The following is a 15,799-nucleotide window of genomic DNA, read 5'->3' as shown; positions in this document are numbered from 1 at the left end:
CATATTTTACATTATTACAACACCTCTCTCCCCAGTCTGGCATGAAAGGCTCGAATAGTTCCTGTATCATGTGCTGGCCCGCCTTCTCAAATACGAAATGTGCTGTGATTGGTTAGCTGGGCCAGTGTGTGCTGTGATTGGCAGCACTCGGCGACTGGTCAGGAAATGTCACGCCCTTTACCATAGCCGCCTGAGAGCTTCAGTGTAAATATTGCGCCAAAATCAAATCAATTTGAGCGCGATTTAAACTCGGATGATTGTAACCACTCTAAGTTCGTCTGCCTTGAGAAAGCTAGCGTGTCTCCAACATAGTGATAACACTTGTTGCGGAAAATATGCGTTGTAGTCCAAACGAGTCGTTCGTTGTAGTTTTTGAAAAGTGATTTCTGTTAAATAAAATATCTCCTTTTGAAGTGGACTTTGAGCTTTGTAACTTTGCAGATCTTTTTTATGCTCAAACAGCAACATTACAGACTAACTAAAGTTGAAAAAGTGAAAACGCATAATAGCCCCTTTAAGGAAGCTTAAGTCAAGTCTATTTTGAATTGATTTATAGTGCTTTCATAACACACATCGTTTTAAAGCAGGTTTACAGAACTTAATAGGCAAGAATGCTATCAAGTTTGAGAGTATGAGAGCATTGAGATGTTTTAACAAAGTCATGTTTAAATTTCAGTAGAAAAAATGGCCCAAGAAAAAAAACTAATTTAAATACCATTTAAAAGGCTGAAAATATAAATAATATAAACATAGTAATACACTATTACATTGTTGATAATGGCTGCCTTCACTCTGCATTCAAATAATTTTTTGTAAATTTTTTAAATATATTAAAATGACAAAACAGTTTAAAAATTTAATTTCACAATATTACTATTTTGACTGTATTTTTTAGCAAATAAATGCAGCCTAATAAATAAATAACCCAACCCTAATTCACTTAAACAGTAATGTCTTTAACACCCATTTAAACCTGAGATAAGCGTTAATTACATCATTTACAGCAGCCCTTTAATCACTGTGAACTACTCATCAGGGGTGAGAGAGAGAGAGAGAGAGAGAGAGATGACCAGGGGTGACAGAGAGAGAGAGAGAGAGAGAGAGAGAGAGAGAACATTATTCAGAGCAGGTATTTTAGTGGTCAGAGCCCCTCAGCTGCTGTCACTGCCTCTTTGTGTCTCATGCAGCTAAAACGACTGTCATAATTTCAAACAGGATTTACAGCAGTCAGACCGCAAAACATGAGCTCTAACCCGATCCAGACATGCAAATGATCACCAGAAACTTAGCACAGGGAGAAAATCCTCAAACAAACGCTTTTATTAATGTCATCCAGCGCTCTGCTGGAGTTTTCGGTTCCTGGGAGAACATAAGTCTGATTTTGTGAAGCGTACTTGATTCCTTCCAAGTGGCAGACACATGGGCTGCTTAAATGCTTTACCGTTCACTTCTACATAGAAAATGACCTTTCAGAGTAAATCAGTCAAACATCGGATGGTTATAGACCTATAAAGAATATCAAATTTATTGGCAAATTATGAAACACATATTTTATTGAAACTTGGGGGCAAGTTTCGGGGAGGCGCCAGAACATTTTTCCAGTGACAACGCTCTCTGAGTTTTAGTGCATTTTAAAAGAGCTTAACGATGACGTAAAGTCATTTTTTCTCCGTCCCCTCTCTCTCAATTGTGTTCCATTGCCGAAAGCGTCTAATGAATCAAGTGACTTAAATGGGCCGCAGTGTTACTCATGAATGTCCCTCTCACTTTAAAGCCCATTTCCAAAGCTGCTTTATTTGCAGATCGGGTGTCAGGTACAAATAAGCATGATGATTCAACACAGTCACCTACGATAACAGAACGAGCGACACAATCACCCCGGGCACAGAGATAGGGAGAGAGATAGGGAGAGAGAGAGAGAGAGAGAGAGAGAGAGAGAGAAAACAATTTTACCTTCACAGGTTTACAACTTCCTACCTTTCAGAACTGAGGCAATGAGCCCTGTGTGAATATTATGGGCTAACCAGGCGTAACGTGTCTGCTGCCCATTTCCATCAGCTTTATTAAAGACTGTGTGGTTCTGTGGGCGGCTACAGTAGCCTAATTAATGTTTACATGACTTACTCAGCAAAGACCACTTGCATTATTAAAGCATTCAGAGAGAGAGTGTGGCTATCTGGGGTCACCAGAAATCTTCACTACATATAATACACTGAGAAACAACAACATCTAGAAGTTGTTCAGGGGGGATCGACAAATTCCACGCATTCCGGCTCACATTATTGCAGCTGCCATGCGAGGAGCGACAGTTGCAGCGCTGCGTGGAATTTCATTATCCAAAGGATCACGCTAACTGTTGTTGGGAGAGTGTTTCCACTGGGAGAATCTGGGACAATCGAGCGGGGATTTCGCAGAGTGGATGCGTCTAATTCAAGGCATTGTGTAGGTGACAGGGTCCTTCCAGTATTGGCCCTTTAGGGAAAGGTGGGTTTGAAGGGCTGAACAATATCCAAAAGGCACCTTCCTGCTCCGTAACGGACTCCACCCGGGATATTTTAGGAACAATGCTGTTTAACTTCAGACAAACACTTCTAGTTGCAACCCAACAGCACTCATTGATATACAAGCACAGTTACTTATTTTCCAGGTGAAATAGAACAAACGCATAATGTACGGTCGTGTGACTGGTTTCACAACCTAGTGTAAACAAGGTAAAATAAACGAACACATTGTGCGCCAAGTGACATGAACATGCACCAACAAGAGGCTTTGCGTTAGAGTTACCTGCCCTACAGGTACAAGACAAAGACATTCATTCATGAAACCCAGATTGTTTCTTACCTCCTGCGCTGCGGTGTGAAATTCCTCTTTTTAAACACCACACATGTCCCATTGATCCACACAGTCGCTCAGAGAATGAGTAAGACACGACTAAAGAGAGTTTCTACCCAAAAGTGGCAGGCCTACCTTAAGGCCACGCCCATCTGATGACATCACAGACTCTCCATGGGCCTGTCAGAGAAACCCCTGCGATGAAAGCGCGCTTGTGTGTGTGTGTGTGTGTTGAAGTGAAGACGAGCAGCTGATCATGGCCATAGACGTGTAATCAGCTTTGTGTGAACTCAAGGGTTGGTGGGTAAAACAGCGTGGCATTGGACATTCAGACTGATGAAACTGCATTGATAGAGTTACACTAATGCAATCAAGTCTTATCGCTTTCAGCTGTTTGCTTTGCTGTTATCAAACCACGACGCAAGCATGCACACTAGAGCATGCTGATCCCAATGGAAATAGTAGTAAAGCACAAGCTTTTTAAAAGAGTCGTGAGAAAAAAAAAAGTTAAGAAAAGGACGTTAGTTGCAGATGTAAGCATTTGTTGAGAATTAATGATAATTTCTGAAAGGCGGGTCCCAGTTTGCTGCATTTCCACTTAATTTTAAAATGGTTCACCTCTTTTCACACCCTCAAAACAGACCTTACTCATTCCTATCCATCAAATAAAAAGTTTCACTGCGTACCAGTTGCAAGTCTGCAAATTTGTATAGCAAAAGTGCATTTGACCAATAAAAGATTCATCTTTTACTGCAATGCAATGAAATACAGACTAAACATCAATAAAGCTTTTATGTATGTATGCGTGTAATAAAATATTATTTTCCTTTTTGAAATCTTTAAATATTTGTATGTATGTAAACACACACAAATATTTAAAGATTTCAGAAAGGAAAATAATATATTTAATATATATAATAATGTTTTATTCATATAATTAAACACTATTAATAATTTTATAAGTATTTTATATCTTTTTTTATAGGTATTAGGTATTTTATATATAAGAATATATAAGTTTACAGTTAAAATTATATATATATATATTATTTTAACATATAACATACAACATACATAAATATTGAATGATATTTATCCATTTCTTTAATAATATGTACGTATGTAATATGTATAAATTAATATACAATTTTAAATGTATTATTTCTTAAATATAGTTCATATATGTATGTATGCATGTATGTATGTATGTATGTGAATGTATATATACACACACACACACACACACACACATATATATATATATATATATATATATAACAAAATATTTAATGATATTGATATTTTACTTATCCATTTCTTTAAATAATAAAAACATTAATATATACTATGTATAATGCATTTAAATGCATTATTTGTAATTTCAAATGTATTATTTCTTAAATATATAAGTCCAATAGCATGACTTCATAACCTGTTGCCCATATTCATTGCAGTGTCCTAAGTAATTTCACTTATAAAGTCCAGTGCGATGCACCTTTCATCTGTTTAAAACAGACCCAGAGATCGCTTGTGCAACTAAAACAAGAGCAGTAGCATAATACAGAAGTATTCACTCACATTCTTGCTCAGGCATGTCAGGGCCCAGAGGTTCAATTAAACCTGCTAGAAGAAAAACAACACTGCTCTTTTCCATCGCCTGTGATCTTGTTATTATCTGGGCTTTTCCTTGAAAGATGGACCTAATTATGTGAACCCCCGAGACACCACATCAGCTTCAACACGCTCCGAGCCGATAACAGCCAATTCAATCGGCGGCCGAATGAAAATGATTGATTGAGCATCGGTTCTTCATACTGCAGAGAAAACACGTGACCTTTTTCCGGGAATTCTGATGCAATGAAGATATATTTAAAAAAAAAAAACAGCCTTTTATTAGACTTTATGAATCATTTCAATACATGTCATGACACCACAAACATGCTTTTGCAAGAATTTTGTAATGTGTTCGTGGGCCTTTATTTCTCAAATGTGAGTGAAGCAAGAGTGGGAATTTCAGATGGAAAACTCTGCCAACGAATCTGCATTTCATCAGGTGCAGGGAGTCCATGAAGTGTCCAGATGAAGAGAGTCACTCCTGACAGACTCACAAATGGTGTAATAATGAGAAGCGAATCATCTTCTCCCAACACACAGCTGTGCTTCATGTGGTCTGTATATCTCTTTATCATGAGACTCATTCGCAAACAGAAGCTTGCAGTGACGCCAAACCAGACTGTTGCGTAGGAAGCATCATATTGTTTCACTAAATCTCCAGATTTCACTTAATGAGATAACTGGCACCATATTCCAAACAATTCTGTGTCAGCCCAGCTGTCAATTTTCGGCTCCAAAGGGGCTTTCACAAGCACAGTTGTGGCTATGTGATGGAGAAAAGCTGTTGCAACTTATCGAAGCCTAAAGGGGAGTTCGCTAACCTCAGGTTTAAAGGTGAAGTTTGTCATTTCTCCACCACTAGAGTCACTAAACAGGTCTCCTGAACACTCGCTCTGTCTGTCATTGGTCATCCAAACAGATAGCCTCAACTATCTTACACTATTGATTGAGCCTAATGCCGAGTTCACACTGCACGATTTTCAAAGACGTCGCATCACTGTTGGTTTCACACTGAACGACTATCTGGGGTAGCATTCAGTTGTTGCTGTGTTCACACTGCACGATGGAACGAGACAGGAGGTTACACACTGCATGACTTTACAATAGGAAGAATCGCCGACAGCTCTGTCTGGTGCAGGGTTGCCAGGTTTTCGCTACAAAACCTGTCCAATTACTACTCAAAACTAGCCTGAAAATAGCCCAATTGCTTTCAAGGCAGTAAAATTCACGTTTGGGGGGTAAAATACACATTTTTGTGGCGGGGTTCTCCTGGTACAATTCACATTCCAGGGCCTAAATATCACATTATTGGGGTCGCTTCAACCTGCTGACATAAAAAACAACCGGCGGCAATCGCGGATTTGGCAACACTGGTCCGCAAACTATGTTTCACATAACTCCTCCCCAAACTTCCAGCTGCCCTGTATCTTGGTCCCTCATTGGCTGTAGGTCATCGCCGATGTGTTTTTCAGTCAGAACTCATTTCACACAGCGTGATTGTGAATCGCCGACAGCTCCAGATATTTAGCATGCCAAATATTTCACGGCCCTTTGATAATTCACACTGCGTGATTGTCACTCGCGTGAATGAGCACCGATTTGCCTCCGATTTCGGGCATTTCTCGGCGATTTCGCAAAACCTGTCGGCGAGTGAAAATCGTGCAGTGTGAACTCGGCATAAGTTAACAGAAAAACACCTTTAAAGTACCATAATTGTAGTCCACGCAGCTAAGCCACAACATTTCAAGTCCTCTTTAAAATAATTAACTTTTTGTAATGAACAGAAATTACTGTAGGTTGTTATTTACTTTAAATCTCTGCATAAAGTTGTGAAATCTCATATTAAAATAGATTTAAAAATATTTAATATTACCAATAGTTTTTATATAGTTGACTTATATATTTTATTTTTTATGTATAATTACCAATGTAATCTCTTTTTTTTCCATTTTATGGCTGAAACCTGATATTAAATTACTATACTTTGCATAAATAAAAGTAAAAGAGTAAAAACTGAAATCAGTTGTTTTCAATGCTACAAGTAAATATAAAGTAGGTATCACATCAGTATGAAAAAAAAGTATTCATTTTGAGATTTGCTAAAGATTACATTTAACATTGTTAAATGTAATTACTGCTAAATAAATTCTTAATGTTTTTAATGAACTTTAAGTGACAATTAGATGATGGCAAAGAACACCTAAATGTAAAAATAGGGAAAATGAGCTTGCACAATTAAATATCCAATAAATATCCAACTATACGTTTAAAAAAATCTCTAATATGCTAACAGACTTTATTTCTTGTCTTTTTTTTTATGTCAGTTCGGCAATGTGTAATAACCGAAAGGGACAACATTAAAACTGTGTCATCATTTACTCACCTTCATGTCATTCCAAACCTGTATGACTTGCTTTCTTCTGCGATGACAACAATATTTTGAAGAACAACATTGGCCCCTACTGACTTTCACTGTATGAACAAAAAACACTGAGGCATTTTCTACCACAGAAGAAAGTCGGTCATGCAGATTTGGAATTAAAATGATAGTAACTGATGACAGAAATTTCATTTTTAGGTGAATTGACCCTTTAACCTTCAGTCTGTTTTTCACACAAAGCTAGCATATGACTTCAGAAGATTTGAAATATAGGGGAGAAAAAAAAAATCAATAAGTAGATTCCTTAAAAAAAAAATGTGAACAATATAAGGCGAGTAAATATTGTAGTTTTATTTACTACATTTAATTTAAGACAATTTTTTGTATAGTGCTTATCACCCTTATTTAAGTATAACTGAGATACAATAATATTTTTTTATTAATATTCTGAATAAGTTTTTATTTTATATTTCCCATTTTCATTTTAATTTGAAAGTTTTAGTAATTTTATTTGTGTTTGTCATTTTTATCAGTTTTAGTTTTTTTTTTTTTTAAATATGCTGATACAATTTTATAAATTGTATTTCATATTTTGTTATTTTAGCACATTAAGTAAAATAAAAAAAAGAGAAATGTTACCTAGGCAACTAGCTGAAACAAACTAAGTCTTTATATTTTATTTTATTTCAGGTAACATTTATTACCTCATTTGAAAATTCACTTTAGATAAAGGTATTTGCTAAATGAATAAATGTAAATGTAAATAACAAAAACAGGCTTTATTGGTTTTAGTTTTATTTTATCTTAGTTTTAAGTAACATGCAATAGTAAAAACGTAGTGAAAGTTTTTGAGAGAGCTCCACATGTAATACTTATTTCATATGCAAAGATGCTAGCCAATCATAGCAGTGGGCGTTTCCATTGAAGTCTCAGCAGTCACGCCCCTTCCAAAAGAGCGTTCAAATCAGAGGGCTAAAATCTGGGTAGAAAATGTCCTTTTATTTCTAAATTATGACAATTTTTGATGTAAAAATCATACTAACATTATAAGTACACCTCAAGAAACATGATCAAAGAACTAAAAAATGCAGTTTAAAAAAATAATACAAGTGATCTCTAGCTACGCTGCATACATTTATCAGTGACTCGGGCCACGTCTCAGTGTCCAAAGACAAGTAAGAGACGGAGATACTGCATTGTGCTTCATCAAAGTTTACTTTTCACTCAGCAGGAGGGAACTTAAATGCAGGGAGGTTAAAAGTGCCCTACTGCCTGAAATAATCAGTTATGGAAAGTGGACAAAGGGTGAGGCCCCAAAAATTCCAATCATATGCTTTCAGAGATTACTGTCCAAGTCACGCAGCATATGCATGCTCAAACCTGATCCATAATCCTGAGTCTGCTGAAAACAACTCCATCCTGTCTTAGTTTACAGAGCTTTCTGAAGTCACAATCATTGTTTGGCCAGTGGAAACGTTTATTCAGCATGCTCCATTGAAGCGGCGCGTTAGAAAGGCAGGAAGAGCCACTGACCCTCAGATCACAGTTTACCGTGATTCTGCAGTTTCCTCACACTCACAATGAGGGGGACCGGCGTGGCCCGACCACGAAAGAGATTTTCTTTCTCCTTTTTAATGGCTTTCCAGCACCCACAGACCTCGTCGGAGCGAGATGTCGATCTTGCCAGTTTTCCTTTGCCCTTATAAAAACAGTGGGAATGCTAAAAATGCTCACCGCTGACAGCTTCTCCCTGCAGATCTGCTGAAAAGGTGTGATGACCATGAATGAAAGCATTATGTGGGTTACGCTTGCAAAATGAAGGCTACTGGAAAGACAAACCACCAGTGAGGTCTCTTTAATATCTCAATTGTTTCTCCTAAATGAGATTAAATGGAGAGCAAATTTAGCATTCGCATTTATGCATTTGACACATGATTTTTATTCAAAGCGACTTGCATTGCACTGGGTTTCTGCAGGTTTTATGAAGGTAAATTTAAAGGGGTCATATGATGCGATTTCAAGTTTTCCTTTCTCTTTGGAGTGTTACAAGCTCTTGGTGCATAAAGAAGATCTGTAAAGTTGCAAAGACTAAAGTCTCAAATCCAAAGAGATATTCTTTATAAAAGTTAAGAGTCAGCCTTAAAAAATAGTAAAATAAAATGTAAATGGACAAATGAAATTAGGCTTATCAACAAACCAAAACAGAATAAAACAGAACAAAACTTATTGTTGCAAGCTTATAATTGTTCTTTAAAATAAAATAAAATAAAATAAAAATATCAACATTAAACAGAAGGTGAAAACGCTTTCCATTATCTTTGGTGCCCACTTGATGTCCAATGTAAAATCTGAGTCCTGAAGCAAAACCAATTGAGATCCAACTGATTTTAGGAAAATTTCAAACATACCATTGCCATAATGGATGTGTGATAAACTATACCACCTCATACAAGCAGCTTAACAAAGGTATGTGAAAAACATAAAAAAAAATTAAAAAAAACATCTCACCAGGAAGCCAATGAGCCATAGGCAGAAAGGAAAGGCAATGGTGTTTAATGGATGTGTACCACATTTAAGGTCCACACTGAAGCAACTGTCCCATGACGAGCGTGAGGGGTAGACGTGCTACAATGGAGACCTAATGTTCAAGTTGGGATTCAGGACTCAATGGGTGATCCCATATGCGACCCCATCCTCTACAGGTCACACAGAGGGTCAGTGTACTGCCTGATGAACTCTCACTCTACCATTTCACCCACGTGTCTCTCTGGGTTCAAACATGTCCCGACCTCGACATTCCCACCGCAGAACCGAGCTACAGAACAGTCAAGGCCAACCAAACATCTTCTCTACAGAGACCGGTCAAAACATCTGCCAAGCATTTAGATAAGCAACATAGAAGGGAAATGGTTCCGATCACAGGCTCGCAGGAATATTTTGTACCATTTACGAGATAAGTAGACTGGAATTAAATGCTCAGCTTACTTAGAGGACCGTGAAATTCAAATCCACTAACCTTGTTGTCTGCTGAGATATGCAGGAATATACTGAGTATTAAAAAGGTTGCAAGAGCCCCTTATTAGCAGAAGAGCCAACATTTACATTACATAAAAGTAAAAAGAGGGAAGTATTTCCCCTGGAGTCATAATTAAAATTATTACACTGAATCCTTTTTTCTGAGACAAAGGGACATTGTCTGCAGAGACACACTTTGCCAGAGATACAGCAGCCAGTGTTTCCCCTCTTAGCCAATCACACGCACAGTAGCGTCCAAAAGTCACCGGGCGGCCAAATTCTAGACTTCACAACACTGATCTTCATCGCCACTTGGGTTTGCAGGTTCTGTCTGTGTTATCACTTGGTGCTTTATGACTAGTATTACGCAAATTTTGGAACAATATTTGTCATAAGTATGATATTAAATATGGTACAAATAGGGCTGTCACGATTATGACATTTGGCTGATGATTAATTGTCTAAAAATAGTCATGGTTATTGCTATTGATTGTCTGTTTTAGGGCTTTTGCGATTATGACGATTATCACGATTAATTGTAATTAAATAATTAATTTTATAAAACTACATTTGAATAAAAATATATAAGCTATGAAATTAAACTAGCTGACTGTATAATTTAGCAGCAAAAACAATATCTTGGAGAAAAAAAATCTTTGTTGCACATTATACAATTTAAACATGTTTATTCTGTTAACTATTTGTATTCTTACAAAATACATTCATGAATATAAGATAGAACTCATGAGAAAAAGAAAGGCTTCTAATAATCTTTCTGTTTGTGATAATTCCTTCCTTCCTTAAACTTAAAGTATTATAATGGGAATAAATCATCTTGGAGAGAGAGTTTTACCGTGCTGACTGTCATAAACATGACGTGCTGTTTGAATGCTGAGCGGAGAATGACTGACAGCTGCAGCAGAAGGAAGATGAGTTTCCGTAAACCTAAATTCTGTCCCTCACATTAAGATATGGAATGGCTTCAGATGATATAGCTGGGCTCCAGACTGCGACCATTTTTTCTGCCTGTGCGACTAAATTTTGCGTGCGGTCGCTCTGGCATAAGCGCTCATAAGCGCTGCAATTTGATTTATTGTTGTTGTGCTTTTTAATTAAGAATAACAATGAATCCATCTTTTGTTTTAGTCTTAAAAAACGAAAGGTGTGTAGATGTATGTAAGCAAAACCGTGACAACAAGATCGCGAATTCGAAAGTGAAAGCATCCGAATCCCGCGGCTTAACACAGCAAAAGAGAAAGAAACTCCCATTCACAAAATTCAAATCACAAATAATACTACTGATGATAAAGGACGGGTTGAATGTTAACCACTTTCGTTTCCATATAACTATAAACTATGATAAAAGTTCATCAGCATGCATTGAATAATCCCATGTTGTAGCGGAAAAAAAAAATATTGCGAGCAAATCATGTGCTCGTGCGACCAGCTGAGAAAATTAGTTGCAAAAGAGCGACCAGTGGGAAGAATGAGCCTGGAGCCCTGTATAGGCTATACAGTGCATGAAAAGCAAACTGTTCTGTTTCTTTTGGTGTATGACTCCCCCTTGTGTCGTATAAAAAGCACAATAATTACGGTTGTCTGAAACAACCGCGGTTAGATCAAATAATCGCGATTAGACGGTTATTTAATTATCGTGACAGGCCTAGGTACAAAAATAAAATAAAATGCAAAATATAAAAAATATAACAGGGCTCCAGACTGCGACCATTTTTTCTGCCAGTGTGAGTAAATTTTGTGAGCGGTCGCACTGGCGCGACCACTGCGTTCTTCAACCCGCGTTGCCATTTTGGTTGCATATGAGAAACATCAAACGGCAAACGAAACACAAGAGTTAACAAAATCCCGCTACTTGTTTGAGCTGCGCGGCGCGGACCATTTATCAGCTCGGACCGCGACGCAAGCAAACTAGTACAAGCTCAAAACAGCTTTACTCCGGAACCAAAGTTGATTTTGCGACACTGTTACTGCACAGCGCTGCGAGATCCAGTGAGAAGTGTTTCAATTCGACACAGAGTGAGTAAAGATTGCTGTGAGATCTACTGAGAAGCATTCAAATTCTGCACAGAAATCTGTTGTAGAAAACCAGCAGCAGTAACGCTAACTATAACCATGGTGTTGAGGCAGAAATAGTCGGATGTTATTACATTATTCATTTCAGGTTTGTACAGCCTTTTGAGAGAGAAATTTAAGCAATTTTCAATGACTGACAAGCATTTCACACTGTTTCCAGCACTTTAAAGCTCCTAAATTTGAATGCTATTTTCAATGGGATGACCAAACTATACTGTGGTGAACAAACACTTACAGTATGTAAAATTTAAAAATACATCAAATCACCATTACAACCTGTAGATGGCAGCAGAGGAGCACTTATAGGCTTATTAGTCATTCATTTAGTCATTCATTTATAGTTTTTCATTGATATTTTGAAATTATCACTTAAGTTGTTGGTCAGTTTCATAAGACTATAGACGGATAATGGTACATTTATTAAGAGTACAATATATACCTTTTCTACTACAGATCTTCTTTATGCACCAAGAGCTTGTAACACTCCAAAGAGAAAGGAAAACTTGAAATCGCATCATATGACCCCTTTAATAGAATTATATAAAAAATAAAGAAATAAAGAATAAAAATAACAAAAAAAACAATATAAAATACATAAAATATTTATAATATTAAGTAAAAACATGTATTTATAAAAATAACAAAAAATAACACAACTGAACAAATATTCTAATCATGAATATCATGCAAGTAAAAATACAAAATAAAAAAAAACCCTAAAAACTAAAAGACAAGGATTAAAAGCCACAGTTTTGATTTCATGAGCTCTCTACACTACGGCATTATAAAGCTGCATGCAAACTATGCATTATGACTATACATTTCATTGGATAGTTGCTGGACTTCATCAGAATGAAATTAGAAGGAAGATTGTACAAAAAATATATAAATCAATGTGTAGAAAGCAATCATCTAATGAGATCTGATACGAATACCTGACACTGAGAATAAAACTCAGAGATTTTTAAAACAAGATGGACACACTTGATACAAGCCATTACGAGCTGGCGAGCTCCGCGGCCTGAAATCCAGTCTCTCAAAGACTCTGATCTCTTTAAGTAATGCGGCAGATGGACATTTAAACCTCTCATGTTACATTGAAAAATTACTATGCGGGGAAACAGTCCACTTTTCATATTTTTATGTGCTGAAAAACAATACGTCTTATCATATTAAACAGAAAATCATGTGCAGTGTGGGAGCCGGTTTAAACTGGATTACACATTTTCTGAAGACTATACAAGTGCTGTTGGTCCATGCAAAACTCACCGCCATGATACAATGCAGTTGCCAAGGGGTTGCTAGGGTGTTGCTAGGGTTGTATCATCCACAAGATAAAAATTTAATTGCTTATAGAAGTAACAACACTCAACTGTCCAACAAGTCACATGATTTGACGTCATCTGTGACAGTAGCATAAACAGTGCTGCATTAATTACTCAAAGTTTAATACTTAGGGTTCGTTATTTGGTCAAAGCAGTAAGAGACTAGAGTAAGTATGAATAAAAGTAAAATTCTAAGTTTTGTATCTGACTGACTTAATTACATCTGTTGTCCAAACAATAATGATAAAATAATAAAATTATTATTATTACTACTATTAATATAAATATCAATATGATATAATTGCTAATTATTAAATTAAAATAATTATTAAAATTTATAATAACTGCTAATTAATTAAATTAATTATTAATTAAAAAAAATAATAGTAATGATACAAATATTAATAATTAAATACTACAAAAATAATATACAATTAGCATAACCACATTGCTGAAAAACATTTATTAGCTCTGACTGATGCAGTTGGATAGATTTACGTTCAGAGTAAAGAAACCAACTTTAGAGTGGAAAAGTCTGCAATGGAGCATTTCTTCAAGAAAACGGAGTTCTTTCAGTTTCCACAGCAGGTTCAGCGTGTTTTTATGATGGGAGGACACAATCTCAAAAGCCTAGACAGAGTTCTGTTGTGAGTTTTTTGGCCAGGTCATTAAAAAGAGTCGGTTCATAAGACTAATGTGTTTATGAATCGCACTACACCGGCTAAAACAACACAATGATTCAGCTAAAAATGAGCGCAGGAAGGAAACACTGTCAGAGAATGCAGACCTTCAAGAACTTTTAATACCCCATATATCATACAAACCCTAAGTGTCCAGTTTCTACTTCATGCCCATGTCTGTCCTCAAGTGTCCAGAGGTGCCTTTGTAAATGCAAGCAAGCACATGTGCATACTAGCAAACTCAAACAGGCAACACCGGCAGCTTACAGTTGCGCCAACAAATGCATCACACTTGAGGAACTCGACGTGCATCATCTTCTGGAATGCAACATTCAACAGGACAGCATATCTGACGGAGGTAGTTTAACAAAACACGCCAACGCCGTTTAACACACGACACGCACCAAACTAATCAATTTGGAACATATTCCTTTTTGCTGCATTGAAAGCAGTTTACGGTCACTGCCTGCAGGCCTGACAGCAAAACAAAGAGCCTCCATTCTCCTGTGTTCTCTGGAGTGCTGCCACATGCTCTTTCAGTGCTCTGAGAAACACAACATAGAGAAATAAAGCCCTTGTATTCCTCAGACAGGAAAGGCAGTGCGAAATCAGGAGTTCTCATGTTCCACAGAGAGAAACGCTGCATTGAGTCTGGGTGGAAGTGTTGAGGAGACCGGCTTGAAACAGCTGTTGAGAGAGAGAGAGAGAGAGAGAGCGTGTGTATGTGTGGAATGTGGAGGAATCAAGACGTATGGTATGTATAGAAGATCTATGGCATCTACAGACACTGGCTCTGTTCCAAATCATAGTGCGCTATCTATGCAGGCAGCATTTTAAGACATCATGCACCAAACATACTGCAGGCCTTCTAGCATACAGTACCTCTATTGAGCCAAATTCAGCAGCACTGCATGCATCCTTCTCAAAAGGCAAGGCTAAAATACAGAATTACAATAATTTAATTAGGGCTGAACGATTAATTGCATTTGCGATAATATCGCGATATGAAAAAAATCGCAGAGGCTGCGATTACACCCGGTCACATGACACACGAGAGTAAATAGGTGTGTTCGACTTGAAGATCGATCGGTGTATGACATCAAAGTATGATGAGAGAAAGTATAAGGAGACGTCTGCTCTCTTATAGCTCTCGCAGTACACACCGATCGGTCTAAGCAGAGAAAGCATAAGGAGACGTCCGCTCTCTTATAGCTCTCGCAGTACTTTGATGACACACACCCATCAGTCTAAGCAGTGCTTCAAGTCGAACACATCTAAGCAGTCTTCAGAGGAAGCATCAAGTTGGCACGCTACAGTGTTGCCAAGTTTGGGGAACCCCTCCAAAAAACTTGTATTTTACCCCCTGGAACGCGATTTTTACCGGTTGACCCCCCTCGAAACGTGATTGGGCTAGCTTTGAGTAGCAATTGGGCGGGTTTTGTTGTGAAAACCTAACAACCCTGGCACGCGACAATGTTTGCCCCCACATACCTACGTCACTATGTGGGAAGATTTGCATAACGATGCCCAAATGTTCACGCAAAGAAAGGCGGCGTAACTTTTAATCTCGCTGTTGCCGCCGCTGCCATGTTGTGGAGACGCTGTGTGTAGTGTTGTCAAAAGACCCGGTATTTGTTTGGCCAGTCGGTACTAAAAAAAATGAAAACGTTACGGTACCAGGTTTTCTTAAGTACCGGTGGTACCGAGTACCCGGTCAACCCGGTTCTTGATGCGCTAAACGAAGCTATCCTCTTCCAGTGTTGCCAAGTCCGCGGTTTTCCCGCAGAATTGGACTGCTTTAACACTGTTGCCGCAGGTTGTTTTTCATGTCCGCGGGTTGAAAAACGACCCCATTAACGTAA

The 15,799-nt window shown here is 37.6% G+C and overlaps 1 protein-coding gene across 6 annotated transcripts in view; it reads right to left on the bottom strand.

Moving 5' to 3' along the window:
* The window catches only part of LOC107674769 (cordon-bleu protein-like 1), a 66,773-nt gene that overhangs the window by 36,449 nt on the left and 14,525 nt on the right, over window positions 1-15,799 (bottom strand). The window contains exon 1 of one of the 6 annotated variants that reach the window (XM_016468868.1): window positions 4,411-4,576. The exons of 3 other annotated variants lie outside the window; for them this stretch is intronic. In XM_016468868.1, the coding sequence (XP_016324354.1) occupies window positions 4,411-4,412 (2 nt within the window). In that variant the 5' untranslated portion in view covers window positions 4,413-4,576. Of the gene's footprint in view, window positions 1-2,841; window positions 2,944-2,967; window positions 3,106-4,410; window positions 4,577-15,799 lie in introns of those variants that run through there. 2 more of the 6 variants (XM_016468867.1, XM_016468869.1) reach the window with 2 other exon arrangements.

This window comes from Sinocyclocheilus anshuiensis, unplaced genomic scaffold (assembly GCF_001515605.1).
Source record: "Sinocyclocheilus anshuiensis isolate Anshui unplaced genomic scaffold, SAMN03320099.WGS_v1.1 scaffold680, whole genome shotgun sequence".
Lineage (NCBI taxonomy): Eukaryota > Metazoa > Chordata > Actinopteri > Cypriniformes > Cyprinidae > Sinocyclocheilus > Sinocyclocheilus anshuiensis.
Note: the sequence above shows the minus strand (reverse complement) of the source record. Positions and strands in the feature narration are given on the sequence as shown.